Raw genomic sequence first — 24,000 nt, 5'->3', positions numbered from 1 at the left:
GGTAGCACAGGGGCTACCTGACTGGAGGTGGAACTTCTCTACAACATCCCTGTAGGTCTCCTCTATGTACCTCTCTGTCTCCCTCAGCTCCATCAAGTCTGCTACTCTAGCCTCAAGGGAACGGACACGTTCTCTGAGAGCTAGGAGCTCTTTGCATCGGGCACACACATATGACACCTCACCAATTGGGAGATAATCATACATGTGACACTCAATGCAAAAGACTGGATAGCACCCCTCTCGCTGCTGGACTGCTGACTCCATCTTAGTGTTTTTTGAGTTTTTCCGTAATTTAAAACTTGCTAAAGTATTAAGGATATCAGCCTATCACTAACTTACAGTTCCTCCTTTAAACCCCAATCTTCAAGTTCCGAAAGCACAAGCAAAATTTGTTCACTTACCAGAGAAATATCCTCTTCTCCCAGAACTTATTAGAAGGAAAGCCGGTGGGAGAGCTGGGCACCTCTCAACCAAGAAAAGGCTTACCAGGGGTTAGGCCGAAGCCAGCATTCCTCCCCCTGAGGGTCACCTGATCCTGGCTAAGAAGTACCTGGTAGCTCTGAATAGTCTAGCTGGAACACAGAATTCATCCCCCCAAAATACCATTACTTTACTACTACTACTACTACTTATCGTTTCTACTACTACTTTTTTGTTTTGTTTTTATTCATTTTTATGACGTAATAATGAAAAGGAAAATTATTTCTGTTAACCTTACTCAAGTCCACAATCAAGAGTCCAAGATTCCTAAACCATGGAGATCAAGGAAATTATGAATACGTTTATGTCAAACGTGGCTAAATCCTATTTTTCAATACAAGAGCTAATACTGGGTAAATCATCCCCTTATTTCATTTAGATGTTATAAAAGCTGCCAGCTGAGAAGGTTCATAATAAACGTATTTAAATGAACGGTATCTGATCACACATTTACATGAATATCTAAGAAAAAACGTACAGTAGCTCCTAACTGAAGCACTTCTGATTTAATTTGAAGGAATTGCTGACATCTTTTCTGTATCTCTCTTGAGACATCTGGGAAAATTTGGATTTTTAAGCCCTTAAAGGTCTTTTCCTTATTTTTAAAAAACATTCTCAATATCCAGATTTTGTCCGGTGCCAATACTACTGTAGCCACCAAGGTAGCTGAGCTGCTTTAACTTGTTCTGTGTCCGAAGTTTCTAATAATGTAGAGACATCCAGCGCCTGCTTATCCTGAGTTTGTTGATTTTCATCAGATTTAGTAGGCAAATATACGCTTGCGTGAAGGAGGGAATACTTTCTTCCCCAACTCCCAAAATTTCTTTAATGTAGTTTTTTAACATTTACTGAGGGGAGATGGCAAATTGTTGAGGAAAATGTATAAATCGAAGATTATTACTTCTAGAGTAATTTTCAAGTACTTCTGTCTTCCTCCTCAGATTTGTTAAATCTTTAACAATATTACTTTGAAGTAACTGCATTTGTTGAAGATTTTTTTTCTTGTTTTTGAATATATTGAATCACGGATTTTAATCCATCATCTGTCTCCTAAGACTGTCAAATCTTTACTTATTTTTTGTACCTGGGGACACAATGCTTTGCCTAAGTCAGCTATTAAACACCACAAATTATCCAAAGTCACTTCAGGAGATTTAGATAATAAAGCTGTAAATTGGATGTTCAGTACCTCAGCACGCTGAGTAGGATGTTCTCTCTCTATACTTGCAGCTTCTATCTCCCCCGGAGTTGTAATTTCCACATCAGCACTTATTGGAGGAGTTTGTAATTCTAAACTCCTCGAGACTCCCCCTGGATCGCAATCTGCCTCTCGTCGCACTGCTCCTGAGACTTCCTCTGCATACAGGGCTGAGGACACCGTCATCGGGGAGCTGCTTCCATTAGCTGCGGGGGAGGGGCTCACATCGGGGCTAAGAGAAACTTCCAGCCCAAAGTTCTGCCCAGGTCCTCCATCCACCCCAGACTGAACAAACAGGCTGCTCACTGACAACTCTAGGTTCAGAGTTTGCTGCAAAAAAGCTTTGATGGGGCTGGATTGAACCACGGGGTTCTGCCGCTGAGAGGCTGCGGTAGCGGCCTGGCCTCTTCTCTTCAGCATATCAGGTAAATGCAGGAGCTCCCACACACGTCTGACTCAGTTGGTGGCCATCTTGGACTCTACTCAGAACAGGAGAGTTGACTATCCACTGCCCTTGTTTTCAAAGTTCTTCAGTCTCTCTCAGCTGGTTGATCAGATTTCTAAAAAATCATCTGACTCCCTCTGTCGTTGGAATATTTGGGGGTCCACAACGACATGGCACGAGGGTGTGTTTTCTTGCCGGAAGGCAGGAGACTCATGCTCCTGGGTCAGGTGTGCAGATTGTTGTGCCTTCCTTGACTCCTGCGCATGGGACTATGTGCAGGTACTGGGCTCGATATCAGCCACCCTGGAGGTGGTACAGTGGGCAAGGGGCTCACATGAGGCCGCTGCAGCATTCATTACTGGACCGTTGGTCCCCAGTGTCACTGGAGTATCAGTGAATACAACCCACCAGTTTCTGGATTCATCTGCTGCGACTATAGGAAAGAAAATTATCAGGTAAATCCTAATTTTTCCATTTTTTTCTTTTAGCTAATAAGGTGCTTAGTTATTTCCACAGCGTAGAGATACGGTCCTGTTTGTTTCTGGAATTCATTCCTTTTAATATTTTGTGATTTTTTTTTTTTTTTTTTTTTTTTAATAGTGAGTGATGGACTGGAATTGAGGCCGAAGTACAATGGGATTGTACACTGTTTCACCACTATCTGGAAGCGTGAAGGTCTGCGGGGTCTTTATCAGGGAGTAACTCCAAACATGTGGGGTGCAGGTGCATCCTGGGGGCTCTATTTTTTCTTGTAAGTATTAGCTTACTATTCAGAACTGTCAAGACATTGTTGGTTTGGAATAAAATCATTTCTTTTTCAGTCCCTTTTGGATTAATTTCTAAACTGTAGGTGGGGATCCTGAATCACTTCAACAAAAATACATGAAAAAGGTTGAAGAAATCTGGCCCATTTTAATCTACCTGTTTCCCTCTTACATGAGTATCGTACATCCTATTTACTTTTCAGCTTTATCCATGCTCTGCTAATGCTGGTGAGCCTTTGAGCTTGTTCTAAACCGTTATGATTTTGTTTTGATTCCACAGTTTCCTCCACCTTTGTACTTGCAGCTCGGGGCTAGTATAATGAACTGCACTTGAGCACAGCAGTTTACTCAGATTTTCACATGCTAATCTTACTCCCAATTTAGTAAGATTTTCTTGTTTTAAACATGGAAAAGTCGGAAGTGGTGGGCCTGCAAAATGCATGCAAAAGACTGAATCCATAATTACTCCCCTTGTGTGTGTGTGTGTTGGGGGGGGGGGGGAGTAATTTGGTGTTGCTTTTTACTCCTTTTGTGCACTGTATCTTTACTATAGCTCAGGGCTTGAGGTAGAGATGCAGCATAGGAGCAAAGGGTCATTTGAGGTGAAGTGGGGCACTTTATCTCAAATGACCCTTTTTGGAAGATCTCCTTAGTGGCCCAGTAGGTCCATGCCCTTCCTTAACTACCACCGCCATCACCACTACCTTTCAGTCAGGAGGCAGGAACAGTGCCTACTTGTTCCTAACTGTGGCACCCCCATTTTCAAAGAGGTGGTATCTGACTCCAAGCAGTGTGTCCCAAATTACCAATAGAGGGAGCACTTTTGAACCTCCAAATTAGCTTGCAGTAAATTAACCCAAGACCAGCAAGCTGATGCAATAGTCTTTATTTGCAATTTTGTTACCACATTTTTTTTAGTTAAACTTATTGCTCAGTTCAGAGGTAGGGGAATATGATGAAGCATCAGGGCTATGCCCCAACCAGTGTTTTGTCCCATATGGCATTACCAGCCTAGGAGCTTGATAGTGGAGGTCGTTTTTATTCCCCCCGCCAACCCATCCACCACACCAAAAAGATGTTCCACTGCTCCTGTCTTAGTTAAAAGGTTCCTTTTTTTCCCCCTTAATCATGATGTATTCTGTGTGAGAGAAACACAGTGTACAGTGCAATCAGGAACATGAACTCTTAGTATAAATTAGTATAAAGTAGCACTTTGGTATTTAGAAATTTAATCAGATGTTCCTTTATCTATGGCTCCAAACCCATACCCCTAAATTATACTGATAAGTAACAGACTCAAGGCTCAAATATTATAAAAGTACATAAGTATTGCCATACTGGGACAGACCAAAGGTCCATCAAGCCCAGCATCCTGTTTCCAACAGTGGCCAAGCCAGGTCACAAGTACCTGGCAAGATTCCAAAAAAGTACAAAACATTTTACTCTGCTTATCCAGAAATAGTGGATTTTCCCCAAGTCCATTTAATAATGGTCTATGAACTTTTCCTTAGGAAGCCGTCCAAACCTTTTTTAAACTCCGCTAAGCTAACCACATTTGCCACATTCTCTGGCAACGAATTCCAGAGTTTAATTACACATTGAGTGAAGAAAAATTTTCTGCGATTCGTTTTAAATTTACTACATTGTAGCTTCATACAAATCAAGGTAAGGTATACACAAAAAGTAGCACATATGAGTTTATCTTGTTGGGCAGACTGGATGGACCATGCAGGTCTTTTTCTGCCGTCATTTACTATGTTATGTTACTATGTTCATCGCATGCCCCCTAGTCCTAGTATTTTTGGAAAGCATAAACAGATGCGTCACATCTACCCGTTCAGCTCCACTCATTATTTTATAGACCTCTAACATATCTCCTCTCAGCTGCCTTTTCTCCAAGCTGAAGAGCCCTAGCCCCTTTAGTCTTTCCTCATAGGGAAGTCATCCCATCCCCTTTATCATTTTCGTCGCCCTTCTCTGCACCTTTTCTAATTCCACTATATCTTTTTTGAGATGCGGCGAACAGAATTGAACACAATATTCAAGGTGCGGTCGCACCATGGAGCGATACAAAGGCATCATAACATTCTCATTTTTGTTTTCCATTCCTTTCCTAATAATACCTAACATTCTATTTGCTTTCTTAGCCGCAGTAGCACACTGAGCAGAAGGTTTCAACGTATCATCAACGAAGACACCTAGATTCGTTTCTTGGTCTGTGACTCCTAACGTGGAACCTTGCATGACATAGCTATAATTTGGGTTCCTCTTTCCCACATGCATCACTTTGCACTTGCTCACATTAAACGTTATTTGCCATTTAGATGCCCAGTCTCATAAGGTCCTCTTGTAATTTTTCACAATCCTCCTGCGATTTAACGACTTTGAATAACTTTGTGTTATCAACAAATTTAATTACCTCACTAGTTACTCCCATCTCTAGGTCATTTATAAATATGTTAAAAAGCAGCGGTCCCATCACAGACCCCTGGGGAACCCCACTAACTACCCTTCTCCATTAATAATACTGACCATTTTTGTTTTGTTTTGGCATCTTGCTTACCACGTCCATCCCTCAGGGCCTTGTGACTTGGCCAGGCCTGTTTTTATTTAATATCAAGTCATTTAATTTCACTTTGGCTATTTTCTTTTCAGCTATATGGCCCAGATGAAAGTTCTCAGTGGCTTTAAAAATCACAGGCTGCATAACAAGGCTGTATCCAGTTCAGAGATCCACAGCACCTAAGGGTCTGATCACAAACCCATGAATTGTTATCTGTACTTTTGGAAGGTATAAAAAGGCTTAATGGCCATGAAGATCAAAGGCAGACTCTTCTGTTCACCAAAGTTCCATTCAGAAGCATTGATCCTGAGTGCACCCAGAGCTGCACTGGATGGTGGGGAGCAGATAGAGGCCGTTGGGAACAGGCATTGACTGATACCAAGCTTAAGAAGAAGCAGGCTTCAGACTCTTCATTTGATATTGAATACCATTGATGCCGTACATCAAACAGAGGTGAAGAAGCATCATTATCGTTCCTTGTTAGAGCTCACTGTCAAGAGCACAGAAGCATTGGTAGCCACCAGCTTTGCAAAGCACCCCAGGACAGAGGACTGCACATCCTTCTCAATGTTCATGGGGTCATGACAGTCTCTCAGGACCAGGTCAAAGATGCACTTCAACTGCATCTGCATAATGTGACCTCACTTGCTGCACCTTCTTTAAACGACATTGGTAGCCCTCAAGAAGGAGCTGGACAGCACTGATGAGAGGTTCACTCAATTCCTCACTTGACACAACGCTTCCTGTTGATGCAAAGGGATGTCCAGCCGATTCTCAAGATCCATGCTCTGCCTGGAGGTGTTTCATCAATGTCGGAATCTGTCATCTGCTCTGTCCAACTCAAGTGCATCAGGGCAGAAAGCTTCACCAAGGTATCAAAGATAATCGGGGTCTAGATAGTCTCAAACAAGAGTTACCCTACTGAGTCCTTGATATCTCTCCAGGCTCCCTTTCCGACCTACCCACTGGTGTATTGTTTTGGATTTGAGATGGAGCACTGTTGGAGTCTGATCATGAGCCAGCAAAATTCTCTAATGAAGTGGGCTCCACTGACTCTGGTCTTTTCACAGGAAAGGAGAGCATTTCTCCCAGATGACCTCTCATTCACCTACATTTCTCAGAGAAATGGATAATACCATTACATTTAAAAAGGAGATGGCAGAGGAGCCTAGGTCAGATATATAGGATATCTTCAAATTCCTCAAAACCCTCCTCTCCTCAAGCAAGTGTGACAATGTCCATTTACAAGAGTATTAAAGATGTACAGATGAGAATGTGGGAGATTTCTCCTCTATATATTCTGTTAAGAGGATGGAATCCAGAAGTTTCCTGAATTTGAGATGACTCTCTGGTGGTTAACTCTGTTCTCAAGACAGCCAGAAGTTCCCAGTCCCACTCCTTGGTGCAACCAGAGAGATTGATGCCAGGGTATTGCATACTCTTGGGAGAAAGGTATTTCAGAATACTGTGTTATTGTCTTGCATAGCTTCTTAACAGTTCTTCTTGGGCCAATATATGCAAAATACCTTGAGTAAGACAAAGGAGTTTGCAAATTTTTATTTAGTTTTTGGATTTAGCTAACACGTTTTTCAATAATACCTAAAATTCGGTTACATGGCTGCATCCTCCAAGTAAATAACTAGGTAGTTTCCTGTCACCAGAGGGCTTACAATCTAAGTTTTGTACCAGAGGCAGTAGAGGATTGACTTGTTCAAGATCACATGGAGCAGTAGCAGCAGTATTAGAACCGGTAGTCACTGGTTGTCAGCCTGGTACTCTTAAGTGTACTATGCTACTCCTCCATTCCTACTGTAGACATAGTGGGAAGATACAGGACAGATCCATCAAACTTAGGTCAAAATGGGCATAGTTACCCTCCTCCCTGTCTCCAAGCACAGCAAGGTTCTCGCTGTTGTTCAAAGCAGCAGAGAACCTAGAAGCTCCAGCTTGATTCATTGCCAAAAACTGGGGACAGCAATTTGACTGCCTCCATGAAAACATTGGCGTTGATACTGAAACCTTGACTAACAACCATTGGATTCTCAGGATTGGGTTGCCACAAATACAGAATTTCCTGTTTCAGAAACTGCCAAATGGCCACCAGTTGTATTGTGGTTAAACTCGGCTTCAACAAATATCTATCATTTTAATGTTTTTATTAGATTTATATCCCACAAACATCCAGATATCAAATCTAGTTGTTCTATGTGGCTTACAGGAGCTATAATAATGTCAAATACAGAACATCAGAAATAGAATAGTATAATATAAAAGATAAGACTTCAGTATGACAATTCTCAGAACAAGAGCAGAAAATAGCTGCTTCAGCATCTGTGCATTGATGTTTCCGAATCAAAAATGTTTTCAATTTTTTTTTCTGGAACCTCTTATAATGCCTCTCTAATGTCTTTAGATAAGGTATTCCACCATCTTGTTGCATTGTTTTGAAAAAAAGCAGCATACATTGACTGTTATACTAATCCTTTACATTCTGGCAGATGACGAATAAGACAGCCCCGTGTCTGCTCAAAAGCATTATGCATAGATAACTCTATCAAGGGCAGCATATAGCTTGGGGTCAATTCATAGAGCATCTGATAAACATACAGGCCTTAAAAATAACCCTGGCTTGGAGTGGCAACCAGTGCAATAATCATAACAAAGGAGTGACATGATCATATTGTGTTACACGACAGATTAAACATGCAGCACTGTTCGTGTTTGTAGTTTTTTGAAAACAATATCCCTACGTCCAGTATATACAGCATTGCAATAGTCTAATTGAGACATTACTAAATTCTGAACCACAATGCGAAATGCATGTTTTAAAAAAATAAGATCTTAGCCTCCGTAGCTGCCATAATGATCAAAATACTTTTGACACAAGTGCTGATGTTTGAATTTCAAATGACGTATGTTGATCAAGAGTTATTCCCAGAACTTTGATGTTGTTATCTAATTTTTTTTTTGACCAATACAGAATTTATTGCTTAAAAGTGGCTTAAATGGACTAGAAATGACCAAAATTTTGTTTTGTCTCTGTTTAACTTCAACGTCAACCTAGTGCACACCTGACATCATCCAGCACATTCAAGAAGTCAGTCAATAAATGGAATACAGGTGGTTACATCATTTGCATAGATGTAAGCCTTGAAACCACTCAACTCTAATATGTAACCTGGTGCCATCAGTATATTAAGTAACAGTGGAGAAATGGGAGAACCTTGTGGTACTCCACATTCAGGTATCCACTCCGAGGAGAGAATACCTGACATCTTTACTCTGTAAGTTCTATGTCATAAGAATCCCTCAAACCAAGCTAAGACCTCCCAGAGATACCCATGTGATTGAGTAGTCTCAGTAGGATATCATGATCCTCCTCCTGCCCAGGCTTGCTTGTCTTCTAAGCTCAGCCATAAAAGTAGTTAAAATGGTCTCTGTACTATAATTAGGGCAGAAACGCAGTTGTGAGCTGTGCAATAAAAAAATTAATGCTGTAAGTATTCCATAAGTCGTTTAGCAACTATGCCCTCCATCACCTTTAACAATAGAAGGATGGAGGCCACAGGTCTGTAGTTAGACAAAACATCCTTGGTGATCTTCCTATTTTTCTGGATCTGTTTTAAAATAATACCTCCTTTCTCCTTTGGGAATTGACCTTGCTGAAACATAGATATAATGAATTCTCTCAGGCCTTGTATAAAAATATCAGAGGCATTCTTCAAGAGATAACTAGGACACCTATCAAGAATACAATGAGATTTAGAGTACTTGTTAACAAAATTTTGTACTTGATAAATAGAAGGTGGAGCAAAAGAGGACCAAGATCTATCCGTTACCAAAGAGTCATTTATATTACTGGATATATTTAACCTATTCCCCAATATCAGTCACTGTAGAAAATTCCTTTCTAATGACTAATACTTTATGCTCAAAATAATTTGCCAGATCTTGAGCCGAAGGAGGCTATCTGTTATCTGTTGTCAAGAAGCTCTTTCCCTTTTAAAAGCCCGTATAGTTAAGCCTGTTTTACCAAGGGAAAGAGGATATATCTTTCACAACCCCCCCCCCCCCCAAGATGTCATCCCATTCTAGATCTTGAACCACTTTTTGGTTTTAGAAAAGTTCAAGGTAGTTTCCTTGGCCACTTTGATTACTTTGCTTTAAAAAGACTGGTTATATTCCATGGGCTCCAAGCCTACTTATATCCATAGACATAACAACCAATTCATTGGAAGTATCTTGGATTCAGTGCAGGGAATAGTTACTGCCAATACTGCATATTGCTGTTTGGCCTAACTTCCTTTCCACATGTTTTTAGTGGTAGTTCAAGGCAAGTTATATTCAGGTACAGTAGGTATTACCCAGCTCTCAGAAGGCTTACAATCTAAGAGGCCCTTTTACAAAAGCTTAGATGTGCTAATGGACATTAGCATGTGCTAAGTGCCACATGACCCATAGGTATAAATTAGGATGCTTGGCATTTAGCACACATTAATATGCATTAGCATGTGCTAAGCTTTAGTAAAAGGGTCCCTAAGTTTGTACATGAGGTAGTGTATTCACAAAATGTGTTGTCATATTAGTGCAATTGTTCCCCTATTTAGATGATTGAGCAACAGCCCATCTACTACTACTACTTAACATTTCTAGAGCGCTACTAGGGTTACGCAGCGCTGTACAAAATAAACAAAGAAGGACGGTCCCTGCTCAAATGAGCTTACAATCTAGAGAACAAAATGTCAAGTTTGGGCAGTCTAGATTTCCTGGGTAGAGGTGTAGAGGTTAGGTGCCGAAGGCGACATTGAAGAGGTGGGCTTTAAGCAGAGATTTGAAGATGGGGAGGGAGAGGGCCTGATGTATGGGCTCGGGGAGTTTGTTCCACGCGTGGGGTGAGGCGAGGCAGAAAGGGCGGAGACTGGAGTTGGCGGTGGTGGAGAAGGGTACTGAAAGGAGGGATTTGTCTTGAGAGCGGAGGTTACGGGTAGGAACGTAAGGGGAGATGAGGGTTGAGAGGTAAGGAGGGGGCTGCAGATCGAGTACATTTGTAGGTTAGTAGCAGAAGCTTGAATTGAATGCGGTACCTGATCGGAAGCCAATGAAGTGATTTGAGGAGAGGGGTGATGTGAGTGTATCGGTTCAGATATGTATAATAAGCATAAATGATGAAAAATATATTGCAAACTTATTTTGAAGCTGGAGTTAGTCTGTACAGTTTTACAGATTCCACAGCCCTTAGCATAACCTCCAGTACACTCAAATATTGCTTAATGTAGTCAAGCACAGGGTTCCTGAAAATGTAACAAACACAGTAAAAAAAAAAAAGAATTCAGCAAGTGTTCATGTCCTTTTAATTCCAGATATCAAAAGCAGCATATTAAATAAATCTGGGATTCAGTCTTTGCAGCCACTTTATTTCCTTCCACACTGAAAAAGATCTTGCAGTCAGGAATCACTGCAGGTCACTCTACAGCTTGAATTTTACTCAGTCCATCTGCATACTGGAACTCTGTGCTGTTTTCATAGTCATCCATGTCCAATGCTACCTCACAACTCTCTGGAGGTTGCTCAGAGATCCATGCACAGAACCATCTGGGTGCTGAAGTCACTAGGACTGGGGTCTTCAAATCTAGTTCTCGAGCTCCACGTCCTAGCCTGGTGTCCATTGTACAAGAAATTTTCATGAGTCAGCACACATCAGCTTGGGCGCATATTGAGGTGGTTAAGCAATTCAGCCTCTTCCAGGATAGAGTCTCGCAGCAGACTGTCTCTAAATTGAGGATATGGTCTTCTGTATGTGAATATTCCAATTCTGCTCTTGCAGAAGACTCCTGAAATAATTTCTATGAGAGTCATGCTCTTAATTATGCTTGCCAATGACAGAGCAATATAGTTAGACTTAAAAAAAAAAAAAAAAAAAAAAAAAAAAAAATATATATATATATATATTTTGTAAAATTAAAAAAAACTTTCCAAGCAGGATGGATTATGAACCCTTTCCTTTTGGAAATATTTATACATAATGCACCTTTTTGAGACCATCTTTAATTTATACTTTGTTAACGTGTTTTGGTTTTGAATGTGTTTTTTTTTTTTTTTTTGTTACCATATCCTTTCTGGAATACTTTTGATGTGTTTCTTATACAACAGCAGGATGATTATATTATCTTATGTGAATAACTTTTCTTACTGTGAATGTTACCGGAAGTGTAACCATTGATAAACCTGAAAATATAATTTATTTTCCTGAATATGGATTATTGTGAAAGTATATTTTGAATATTTCTGTAGTCTCAATTTCTGTGCTTTTCTCTTTCAGTTATAATGCTATCAAAGGCTATAAGAAGGAAGGGAGAGCAGAAAGTCTTTGTGCTACAGAGCACCTGTTGTCTGCTGCTGAGGCTGGTGAGCAAAATGGATTATTCTAAATTTATTTCTTTTTGAACATGGGGACACTTTCTGTCTTTTCTTAGAGTAGCGGAACATACATAGATACATAGTCTTTATTTGCCTTCTTTTTCTATCAGGCTCATTTTCGAAAGAGAAGGACGTCCCGTCTTTCGACATAAATCGGAAGATGGACGTCCAAATCAGTACAATTGAAACCCGATTTTGGACATCTCCAACTGCAGTCTGTCGCAAGGACGTCCAAATTTCAATGGGGTGTCAGAGGTGTAGCGAAGGCGGGACATGGACGTGCCTAACACTTGGACATCTTTGACCCATAATCGAAAAAAGCAAGGACGTCCCTGACGAACACTTGGACGTTTTCACCCGGACGTGTTTTTGTTATGAATAAGGCACAAAAAGGTGCCCAAAATGACCAGATGACCACCGGAGAGAATTGGGGATGACCTCCCGTTACTCCCCCAGTGGTCACTAACCCCCTCCCTCCCTCAAAAAAACATCTTTAAAAATATTTAATGCCATCCTCTATGCCAGCTTCAGATGTCATACTCAGGTCCATGACAGCGCATGAAGGTCCAAGGAGCAGTTTTAGTGGGTACTGCAGTGCACTTCAGACAGGCGGACCCAGGCCCATACCCCCTCTACCTGTTACATTTGTGGAAGAAACAGCAAGCCTTCCAAAACCCACCATAAACCCACTGTACCCATATATAGGTGCCCCCCTTCACCCGTAAGGGCTATGGTAGTGGTGTACAGTTGTGGGTAGTGGGTTTTGGGGGGCTCAGCACACAAGGTAAGGGAGCTATGTTCCTGGGAACATTTTATGAAGTCCACTGCAGTGCCCCCTAGGTTGCCCGGTTGATGTCCTTGCATGTCAGGGGGACCAATGCACTACAAATGCTGGCTCGTCCCACGTCCAAATGGCTTGGAGGTATTTAAACATCTTTATCATATCTCCCCCTCTTAATGGAGGCTAATAGATTATATAAAGGACATGAAAATCCCCCCCCCCCCCCACACCTCCATTCTCCTGTAGATCAATTGTTCTTTCAGTAAGCATTGTTAAACAAGGACTTAATGTGTCCCTGGGGAGATCATTCTTGAGCAGCTTACATTTGTTTCCCATTAAATATATCATTTTCTCCGAGGACAAGCAGGCTGCTTGTTCTCACGACTGGGTGACGTCCGCGGCAGCCCCCACCAACCGGAAATAAGCTTCGCGGGACGGTCGACACGCAGGGCACGCCCACCGCGCATGCGCGGCCGTCTTCCCGCCCGTGCGCGACCGCTCCCGCCAGTTACTTTTTTTCCGCGACTGAGAGAGTTGTGTTTTCCCCTCTCTCTCGTTTCAGCCGCCGGATTTTTTCGACCGCGTTTACGCGGATCGTCGCTTTTGGCCTGTTCGGCCTCTTCTTCTTCTTCTTTCTCTTTTATTAAAAAAAAAAAAAAAAAAAAAGAATTTTGCGCGTGTGGAGCACGCGCTCCTTCTTTTCCCTCGCTTTCTAGCGGGGACGCCTCGTTGCGGCCTAGTGGCCGCTCGGTCGGTTTCAGTTTTCGTGGTGTGATTTTAGCCACCATTGCCGACTTTGACTTCGCCGACGCGATTTTTCCGTCGATGTCCTCGAAGGTCCCGAGTGGATTTAAAAAGTGTGGTCGCTGCGGCCGGCCGATCTCGCAGACCGACACCCACGCTTGGTGCCTCCAGTGCCTCGGGCCGGAGCACAATCTCAAGTCGTGCGTTTTGTGTCTCGGTCTCCGGAAACGGACTCAGGTTGCGAGGCAAGTTCTGCGGGACCGTCTTTTTGGAACTTGCGCCGGCCCCTCGACGTCGACCTCGACGGCATCGGTATCGAAGACCGGTTCTTCGGTACCGGTATCGATGCCCGAGACATCGGCACCGATGGCAGCGACCCCAGGAGAACAGGTCCCGTCGGCCCGCCGGTCCGCCGGCGAGAGTGGGGTAGAGAGACCGCGTGGGCAGTCGGCCCCGGTCACTCCCTCAACTCGTGAGCCACGGGACCGAACCCTGTCGGACCCGGTACCCCGAGACCGAGGGGGATCGACCTCCTCCTCCTCCATGCCCTCCGGCACCGGTGACGTGCACCGGAAAAAAGACAAGAAGCGCCGTCACCGGGAGCCCTCGGTGCACCCTGAAGAGGAGTCGACGCCGAAGCGTCATCGCAGAGAGGAGAGATCTCCGTCGGTGGTGGAGGTACCGACGCGTCGGGGTTCCGGCACCTCGGTGCCGTCTCCTGGCCCCCAGCAGCTTCCGGCACCGACACCCTTACCGGCCCCACCGCCTTTCCCGGCAGCGGGCCTGGACGAGTGCCTCAGAGCCATCCTTCCGGGGATCCTGGAAGGGCTGATGCGCCAGGCTGTGCCGGCGCCGGGGGTGCTTGCGCCCTCGGCGCCGATGACTGTGGCGCCGGCGAGCTCTAGCCCGGCGCCGGGGCAGTCGACACCGCCGCCGCTTGCGGTGCCGGTCTCGACAGCCACGCAGGTGGAGTCCCCGTCGACGTCGATGGAGGGAGCTCCGTCCCCGCCGGCGCGGGAGTCCACCGCTCGACGACACCGAGACCTCGGTGCCTCGACGTCGAGCCGGGCCCGGTACCGGACGCAGCTACATGAGCTAATGTCCGATACCGAGGATGAGGACTCGTGGGGGGAAGAGGAGGACCCGAGATATTTCTCCTCAGAGGAGTCTACGGGCCTTCCCTCGGACCCCACGCCGTCACCGGAGAGGAAGCTCTCACCTCCTGAGAGTCTCTCCTTTGCCTCCTTTGTGCGGGATATGTCTATAAGCATTCCCTTTCCCGTGGTCTCTGTGGAAGAGCCGAGGGCCGAGATGCTCGAGGTCCTCGACTATCCATCACCACCTAGAGAGTCCTCCACGGTACCGCTGCACAATGTCCTGAAGGAGACGCTGCTCCGGAACTGGGTGCGACCACTAACTAATCCCACCATTCCCAAGAAAGCAGAGTCCCAGTACAGGATCCACTCTGACCCAGAGCTCATGCGGCCCCAGTTGCCCCATGACTCAGCGGTCGTGGATTCTGCTCTCAAGAGGGCACGGAGTTCGAGGGATACCGCCTCGGCGCCCCCGGGGCGGGAGTCTCGCACTCTGGACTCATTTGGGAGGAAGGCCTACCAATCCTCCATGCTCGTGACCCGCATCCAATCTTACCTGCTCTATATGAGCATCCACATGCGGACCAATGTGCAACAGCTGGCGGACCTGGTCGATAAGCTCCCGCCGGAGCAGTCCAGGCCTTATCAGGAGGTGGTCAGGCAGCTGAAGGCGTGCAGAAAGTTCCTGTCCAGGGGGATTTTTGACACCTGTGACGTGGCATCTCGTGCTGCGGCCCAAGGTATAGTGATGCGCAGGCTCTCATGGCTGCGTGCCTCTGACCTGGACAACCGCACCCAGCAGAGACTGGCTGACGTCCCTTGCCGGGGGGATAACATTTTCGGTGAGAAGGTCGAGCAGATGGTGGACCAACTGCATCAGCGGGAAACCGCTCTCGACAAGCTCTCCCACCGGGCGCCTTCAGCACCCGCCCCCACGGGTGGGCGTTTTTCCCGGGCACGGCAGGCTGCACCCTATTCTTTTGCAAAGCGTAGGTACAACCAGCCGGCCCGAAGGCCTCGCCAGGCACAGGGACAGCCCCAGCGCGCTCGTTCTCGTCAACAGCGTGCGCCTAAGCAGCCCCCTGCGCCTCCACAGCAAAAGCCGGGGACGGGCTTTTGACTGGATCCACGGGAACATAGCCGCCCTACAAGTGTCCGTACCGGACGATCTGCCGGTCGGAGGGAGGTTAAAATTTTTTCACCAAAGGTGGCCTCTCATAACCTCCGACCAGTGGGTTCTCCAAATAGTGCGGTGCGGATACGCCCTGCATTTGGCCTCCCTGCCTCCAAATTGTCCTTCGGGAGCTCAGTCTTTCAGCTCCCTTCACAAGCAGGTACTTGCAGAGGAACTCTCCGCCCTTCTCAGCGCCAATGCGGTCGAGCCCGTACCACCCGGGCAGGAAGGGCAGGGATTCTATTCCAGGTACTTCCTTGTGGAAAAGAAAACAGGGGGGATGCGTCCCATCCTAGACCTGAGAGGCCTGAACAAATTCCTGGTCAAAGAAAAGTTCAGGATGCTTTCCTTGGGCACCCTTCTGCCAATGATTCAGAAAAACGATTGGCTATGTTCCCTGGATTTAAAGGACGCATACACTCACATCCCAATACTGCCAGCTCACAGACAGTATCTCAGATTCCGCCTGGGCGCACGGCACTTTCAGTATTGTGTGCTGCCCTTTGGGCTCGCCTCTGCCCCACGAGTGTTTACAAAGTGCCTCGTGGTGGTGGCGGCGTATCTACGCAAGCTGGGAGTGCACGTGTTCCCATATCTCGACGATTGGCTGGTCAAGAGCACCTCGGAGGCAGGAGCCCTCCGGTCCATGCAGTGCACTATTCAACTTCTGGAGCTGCTGGGGTTTGTGATAAATTACCCAAAGTCCCATCTCCAGCCTACTCAGTCTCTGGAATTCATAGGAGCGCTGCTGAATACCCAGACGGCTCAGGCCTACCTTCCCGAAGCGAGGGCTACCAATCTCTTGGCCCTGGCTTCGCAGACCAGAGCGTCTCAGCAGGTCACAGCTCGGCAGATGTTGAGACTTCTGGGTCATATGGCCTCCACAGTTCATGTGACTCCCATGGCTCGTCTTCACATGAGATCTGCTCAATGGACCCTAGCTTCCCAGTGGTTTCAAGCCACCGGGAATCTAGAAGATGTCATCCGCCTCTCCACCAGTTGCCGCACTTCACTGCTCTGGTGGACCATCCGGACCAATTTGACCCTGGGACGTCCATTCCAAATTCCGCAGCCCACGAAAGTGCTGACGACGGATGCATCTCGCCTGGGGTGGGGAGCCCATGTCGATGGGCTCCACACTCAGGGTCTGTGGTCCCTCCAGGAAAAGGATCTGCAGATCAACCTCCTGGAGCTCCGAGCGATCTGGAACGCACTGAAGGCTTTCAGAGATCGGCTGTCCTGTCAAATTATCCAAATTCGGACAGACAATCAGGTTGCAATGTATTACGTCAACAAGCAGGGGGGCACCGGATCTCGCCCCCTGTGCCAGGAGGCCGTCGGGATGTGGCGTTGGGCGTGTCGGTTCGGCATGCTCCTCCAAGCCACGTACCTGGCAGGCGTAAACAACAGTCTGGCCGACAGACTGAGCAGAGTCATGCAACCGCACGAGTGGTCGCTCCATGCCAGAGTGGTACGCAAGATCTTCCGAGCGTGGGGCACCCCCTCGGTGGACCTTTTCGCCTCTCAGACCAACCACAAGCTGCCTCTGTTCTGTTCCAGACTTCAGGCACACGGCAGGCTAGCGTCGGATGCCTTTCTCCTCCATTGGGGGACCGGCCTCCTGTATGCTTATCCTCCCATACCTTTGGTGGGGAAGACCTTACTGAAGCTCAAGCAAGACCGCGGCACCATGATTCTGATCGCGCCCTTTTGGCCCCGCCAGATCTGGTTCCCTCTTCTTCTGGAGCTGTCCTCCGAAGAACCGTGGAGATTGGAGTGTTTTCCGACTCTCATTTCGCAGAACGACGGAGCGTTGCTGCACCCCAACCTCCAGTCTCTGGCTCTCACGGCCTGGATGTTGAGGGCGTAGACTTCACTGCGTTGGGTCTGTCTGAGGGTGTCTCCCGGGTCTTGCTTGCCTCTAGGAAGGATTCCACTAAAAAGAGTTACTTTTTCAAGTGGAGGAGGTTTGTCGTGTGGTGTGAGAGCATGGCCCTAGAACCTCGTTCTTGCCCTGCACAGAACCTGCTTGAATACCTTCTGCACTTATCAGAGTCTGGCCTCAAGACCAACTCAGTAAGGAATCACCTTAGTGCGATTAGTGCTTACCATTATCGTGTGGAAGGAAAAGCCATCTCTGGAGAGCCTTTAGTCGTTCGATTCATGAGAGGCTTGCTTTTGTCAAAGCCCCCTATCAAGCCTCCTGTTGTGTCATGGGATCTCAACGTCGTCCTCACCCAGCTGATGAAACCTCCTTTTGAGCCACTGAATACCTGCCATCTGAAGTACTTGACCTGGAAGGTCATTTTCTTGGTGGCAGTTACTTCAGCTCGTAGGGTCAGTGAGCTTCAAGCCCTAGTAGCTCATGCTCCATATACCAAATTTCATCACAACAGAGTAGTGCTCCGCACCCACCCAAAGTTCCTGCCGAAGGTGGTGTCGGAGTTCCATCTTAACCAGTCAATTGTCTTGCCAACATTCTTCCCCAGGCCGCATACCCGCCCTGCTGAACGTCAGTTGCACACATTGGACTGCAAGAGAGCATTGGCCTTCTACTTGGAGCGGACACAGCCCCACAGACAGTCCGCCCAATTGTTTGTTTCTTTCGACCCTAACAGGCTAGGGGTCGCTGTCGGGAAACGCACCATCTCCAATTGGCTAGCAGATTGCATTTCCTTCACTTACGCCCAGGCTGGGCTGACTCTTGAGGGTCATGTCACGGCTCATAGTGTTAGAGCCATGGCAGCGTCAGTGGCCCACTTGAAGTCAGCCACTATTGAAGAGATTTGCAAGGCTGCGACGTGGTCATCTGTCCACACATTCACATCACATTACTGCCTCCAGCAGGATACCCGACGCGACAGTCGGTTCGGGCAGTCGGTGCTGCAGAATCTGTTTGGGGTGTAAATCCAACTCCACCCTCCAGGACCCGAATTTATTCTGGTCAGGCTGCACTCTCAGTTAGTTGTTCTTCGTAGGTCAATTTCTGTTGTTTCCTCGCCGTTGCGAGGTTCCATTGACCTGGGTTCTTGTTTTGAGTGAGCCTGAGAGCTAGGGATACCCCAGTCGTGAGAACAAGCAGCCTGCTTGTCCTCGGAGAAAGGGTATGATACATACCTGTAGCAGTTGTTCTCCGAGGACAGCAGGCTGATTGTTCTCACCTTCCCTCCCTCCTCCCCTTTGGAGTTGTGTATTTCATATTTTTTGCTAGTCATTCAACTGGCGGGAGCGGTCGCGCACGGGCGGGAAGACGGCCGCGCATGCGCGGTGGGCGTGCCCTGCGTGTCGACCGTCCCGCGAAGCTTATTTCCGGTTGGTGGGGGCTGCCGCGGACGTCACCCAGTCGTGAGAACAATCAGCCTGCTGTCCTCGGAGAACAACTGCTACAGGTATGTATCATACCCTTTATTGGAATGTGGAAGGTAGTTCCTGTCTTTTTTTTTTTTCTTCAAGCTCAGTTAGAAACAATGCTGGGATTCTGGTGTTGTATAGAGAGGGTAAATCTTATCCCAAGTGTGCATGTCATGGTAACATTAAGACTGGATTACTGCAATGCACTATACAATGGTCTGACTACAAAGGGCCTGCACCAGCTCTAGTTGATTCAGAATGCAGCAGCAAGACTCATAGAAGGTTGCAATCGACGTGACCACATCACACCATTTTTTGCAAAAACTTAATTGGCTACCAGTACAATACAGGGCTAAATTTAAAACTCTGATCTTCAAGGCCCTGAAAGGAAATGGCCCTGAGTATCTGAAGAATAGAATGATCCTCCACACACTGCCAAAGAAACTAGGGTCCTCCCAAGGACTTTTACTTACCACACCCTCTCCAAAAGACATTACACGATATGATACCTGCAAGCGAGCCTTCTCTGGAATAACCCCCACATTCTGGAATGCATTGCTTGAAAAGCTCCACTTAACACAAGACTATCTCTACTTCAGGAAGCAGGTGAAAGCTTGGCTCTTCAATCAGGCCTTTAATGGAACAAGTAACTAACTTGTTAGTCTCACTCACACACAAGGAGTGACCCGGGCTGCACATACTTCAGCGGGTCATGGTTATCCACTCCTACTGTAGCTGAGATAATATTTAACCATCTTTCTGACCTCATGTGCAACTTTCTTCAAATCGATCACCTTAATTTCTAACTGTTCCTACGTTCTTACCCATCTATATGTTACAACTTTGTCTTACCCTTCACTATCAATTATAATGTTCTATTACGTATTGTGTTGATATTGCAAGTAGTATACTTTGTATTGTTAGTTGACTACTTTTACCACCTGCAGCAGATGAATCTAGAGACTTCTGGGTTATGACTATCTACCATCAGGTGGAGATACAGAGTACTGAATTCTGTCATATAGGATAGTATGCTCCTTGGTTAGTCAGTGTATCTCTTATCTCAAGCAAGCGGTGGATGGTCTGTCACAAGCTTCTAGTTTTATCTGTGTTCTGGGTTTCCCAGTTTAGTAGAGCCTGGGGGATGCTTGGGCTAATCGGTGCCGGCTTTAGAGGATACACCTGGTGGAGGCAGGTCCGTCCCTCACCCCACCCCTATCCATCCACTTCCTCCTTCCACACACAGTTAAAAAAAAAAATGATTACAGCAGCTTTGCTTGCTTATGTGACTACTTGGATGTTGGATGGGGTTCCCTCTGTTGCTACCAGTTTACCCTGGGCCAGAATGGTGAGTCGGAACTGGTTCTTGGAGATTTGGCGAGTATTCATTGACATTTTTTTCCCTCGGGCTTATGGTTTCACTTTTTCCCTGCGATGGCTTCAGAGCCTTGTCAGCGCTGCTTTTGCTATGCTAAGCAGAGAGCAGTGTCGGGGAAACGTCGGCAGGGCGTTCTGAGGGTATTTCAGTGGAGCAGTCTTTTTCGCAGGCGAACCTGTTGTCTTCCCACGCTATACAATTACAGCTTCTCTCTCCTCAGCTGACATTCTCTGACGCAGTTTTTCAGACTCCCGCAGCCATTTTAAATCTGCATGATTGGCTCCAGTGGCTGCAGAACCCATTCTGCCTCTGCAAGCTGGGCATATTTCTGGACCGTATACGTGTGCTGGTAAGGTGTCTGACTGTATTGTAGCTCCTGGTCCACTGGTGCCTTTTTTTTCCAGCATTTGTTCTTTCAGTGCATCAAGCCCATATTCTGCAGAGGTCTTCTGTCTATCTCTCTCAGCGGTAGTTGAAGGTTTCTGGGTCCTTGCAAGCTTCATAGCCTCTGCAATTGGATTCTGTGAATGAAGAAGGATGTTTCAAACCTATCTCTGAGGAAGATTCTTGGGCGCCTCCATCTTCCCTACAGTATGCATCAGGCTTGACATCTTCACTACCTTCTGTTTTTATGTGGAAGTTGAGAAGGGTGAGGAGATGGTTGATAGAGGAGGCCGTTCTACAGCTGTTAACATTTTTTTTTTCCCCATGGAAGACAACTTTCTTTATGGCTAAGGCTCTGGAGGCTCTGAATGTTAATAGCTCAGAGTCGCAAAACCCTTCAGTCTCTACTCCTGGGATGGCTAGCACACTGGAAGCCACCTAAAGCATTCCCTGTACATGAGGCTATGCACATGCTCAGTGGACCACCCCAGATTCCAGTCTTGGGGTGGCCTGGTCCACAACTTGCCTTTCTTCTATTTCTCAGGATGAACTTGGGAGGCTTGTATTACCTTGATTCTTTGGTGGCTACAGGTACAAAAAAAACAAAAAGAAAACCACCTTGCCGAGGAGGGTGGAATGGCTTTAAAGGATGTGCAGGATGGGACATTGGGGTCGTCTTTTGATCTGCTCCTGTCTCTGGCCTAGCTCCCTGCTCTGTTGTCCACGGCCAAACAGTGTGGTCGAGCCTAATGACCACTACCAGGTTGAACTCGGAGCTTGGCTCCACAACTCCCAGTTGCACTTCTTGGTGCCACAGTGTTCGGCTTTGGCTCGGTCCTGCAGGGCCTTGCCTTAAGGGGTGCGGGTCCCTATCCCACCACTTTTACCTGTTCACCTTGTTTGGGTGTATTCCTTATAGGTTCTCCCTGCAGCTCCCAGGCTTTCCAGCAGTGCTCCGTTCGGCAGCACATATACCTAATAATTCATTCAATTAGCTTCATGCCCTTTGTCAGGGACTAATGCTATTGTCACGTACTTAGTAGGGAATTTCCCTGTAGGCGTACCCAGAGGGCCAGGGACAGCAGATGCTGGAGCCCCCGGCCAGGGTAGGCTGGGGCAGTCAGATGGGCTAGTGTGCGTCTGCCATGGGGTAGGGCATGCTAATGGCACACGCTATGTGGGCTTCAGAGCCAGCAGTTGAGCAGGGGTACTGGATTATTTTTCTGTTGTGTAAATGGTGGCTCATTTAATTCTGTTTTTCTCTCAGTCAGCATTCTACAGGTGCTGTTCCCTTCCCCTCTTCAGCACAAAAATGGTTACATTGCTTTCACACACACGATTCCTGCCAAAGCAAATTGGCAGTTAGAATTAGAATCCTCTCTTCTCTGTCAATTCACTCAGAGAATTTAAATAAATAAAGTTAGTTCACTCGGAGAAATAAATAAATAAAGCATTAACAATTCCCTGCGCTGCCAGGGGTGTATCCGGCGGCCTACTTGCCTGTTCCTCTGTAGCCCCCACACTGGCGTGTTCTTCGCCATTCAAGTCTAGGACATCTCTTTCAGTTTCAAGCGATGTGGTTTGGGTTAGCTATGGTACCCAGAAACTTCTCTAAGCTATTGTGGTGGTAGCCACCTTTCTGAGAAAAGAGGGAATCAAAGTGCATCCCTGTCTGGACAACTGGCTACTCAGGGCTTCGTCAGAGCAGTAGAGTTATCAATTAACTACCAGGGTCATGACACTTTTGCAGACTCGAGGTTGGGTTGTCAATCTGCACAAGAGTCATCTGGTCCCACCATAGACTTTGGAATATCTGGGGATACGATTCGACGTGATCCAGGGCCAGGTGTCTTTCAAAAAAAGGAGAAAACATAGTCTTCAAGAGCAAATTCGTCACTTTGCGAATTCAAAATCTCCAAGCTTGGGAATTATGTTTAGGTGCTGAGTGCTACAGTGTTGTCCTTGGAGGTGGCGTCTTGGGCCAAGCTCGCATGTATCCGCTTCAGCAGTCTTTCACCTGTTTTTCAGGGCTGCCATTAACATCTCATGTGGGCACCTCTGGTGAAGCACAGTATGTCAGGGTGGCTTCAACTGAACAAGCTCCTCCAAGGGGTGTCTCTGCATCTCCCCTTTGGATAGCTGTAGTCATAAATACCAGCCTGCTGTCTTCAACACAGCTGCTGAAGGTCTATGGAGCCACACTGCAGTGCTGTGGCAATCCAGTTTACAAGGGCTCAGAGCAGTGCACAATGCTCTTCAAGCCTTTCGATCTATTCTGGAGGGCAAACCAGCTTGGGTTCTGTATCAATATGATGGCAGAGGATTCCATCAACAGGCAGGGGAGGCACTAGTTGTCTTCCTCTTGCAATGGAAATTCAGCTTCTATTTCACTAGGCGGAAAGGCACTTGCAGCTGTTTTCAGCCGCCCACCTAGTGGAAACTCTTAGTGGGCAAGTTGGTTTCCACAACAGGACTTCTCTGGACCCAATGGAATGGGAGTTGGGCTCTGGACACCTTCCAGCTGGTAACTTGGAAGTGAGGCACACCCCTAATAGATCTCGTGATGACACGTCACACTGTCAGAGTTTCCAGGTTTTTCAGCAGAAGACCGGTGGTCAGTTCAGAAGGCATAGATGCTATTCTTTAGCCTTGGCCGGAGTCGACTCTGTTTGTGTTCCCATTGTGGCTTCTAATAGGTCGAGTTCTTCAGAGTCCTTCGTTGTCAGGAGTTGGTCATTTGGTTTGCTTCAGATTTGCCCAGGAGGTCGGGGTATGCGGGCTTGATTTGTTGTCTGGTAGGCAACTATTTGCCTTTCTTTGAGTCATGGACTCTTCCGTCCGAGACCCATTCGGAAGGAGGATCCCTTCTGCTTTGGTCTTGTGGCCTGTCTTTTGAGAGGCTGAAATGGAGAAGGAAAGGATATGCTAACAATATCATTGCAACTTAACTTCTGGCAAGAAAATGCTCAACTTAGCCATGTATGCTTGTGTCTGGCGAGTTTTTAAGCATGATGCTTCAAACGGGTGTGGTCTCTGTTTTGGACCTCTTTGACATACATATTAGCCTTCTTGCAGGATGGTCTTAGCAAGGTCTTGCTTACAACTCTTTAAGGTTTAGGTGGCAGCTCGTGCCTGTTAAGGGGTTAGATTCCAGATTCCTCATTCACTTCTCATCCACTTTGTCCTGAGTGGAACCTTAGCATGGTTTTGCAGGCTCTTAAATTTTT

The 24,000-nt window shown here is 46.6% G+C and overlaps 1 protein-coding gene across 1 annotated transcript in view; it reads left to right on the top strand.

Moving 5' to 3' along the window:
• Nucleotides 1-24,000, top strand: part of SLC25A32 (solute carrier family 25 member 32) — a 71,648-nt gene that overhangs the window by 17,264 nt on the left and 30,384 nt on the right. The window contains 2 exon segments of the mRNA XM_030217576.1: nt 2,724-2,874; nt 11,770-11,855. Coding sequence (XP_030073436.1) covers nt 2,724-2,874; nt 11,770-11,855 — 237 coding nt within the window.

Source organism: Microcaecilia unicolor, chromosome 1 (assembly GCF_901765095.1).
Source record: "Microcaecilia unicolor chromosome 1, aMicUni1.1, whole genome shotgun sequence".
Lineage (NCBI taxonomy): Eukaryota > Metazoa > Chordata > Amphibia > Gymnophiona > Siphonopidae > Microcaecilia > Microcaecilia unicolor.
This window is presented reverse-complemented; position numbering and strand designations above follow the sequence as displayed.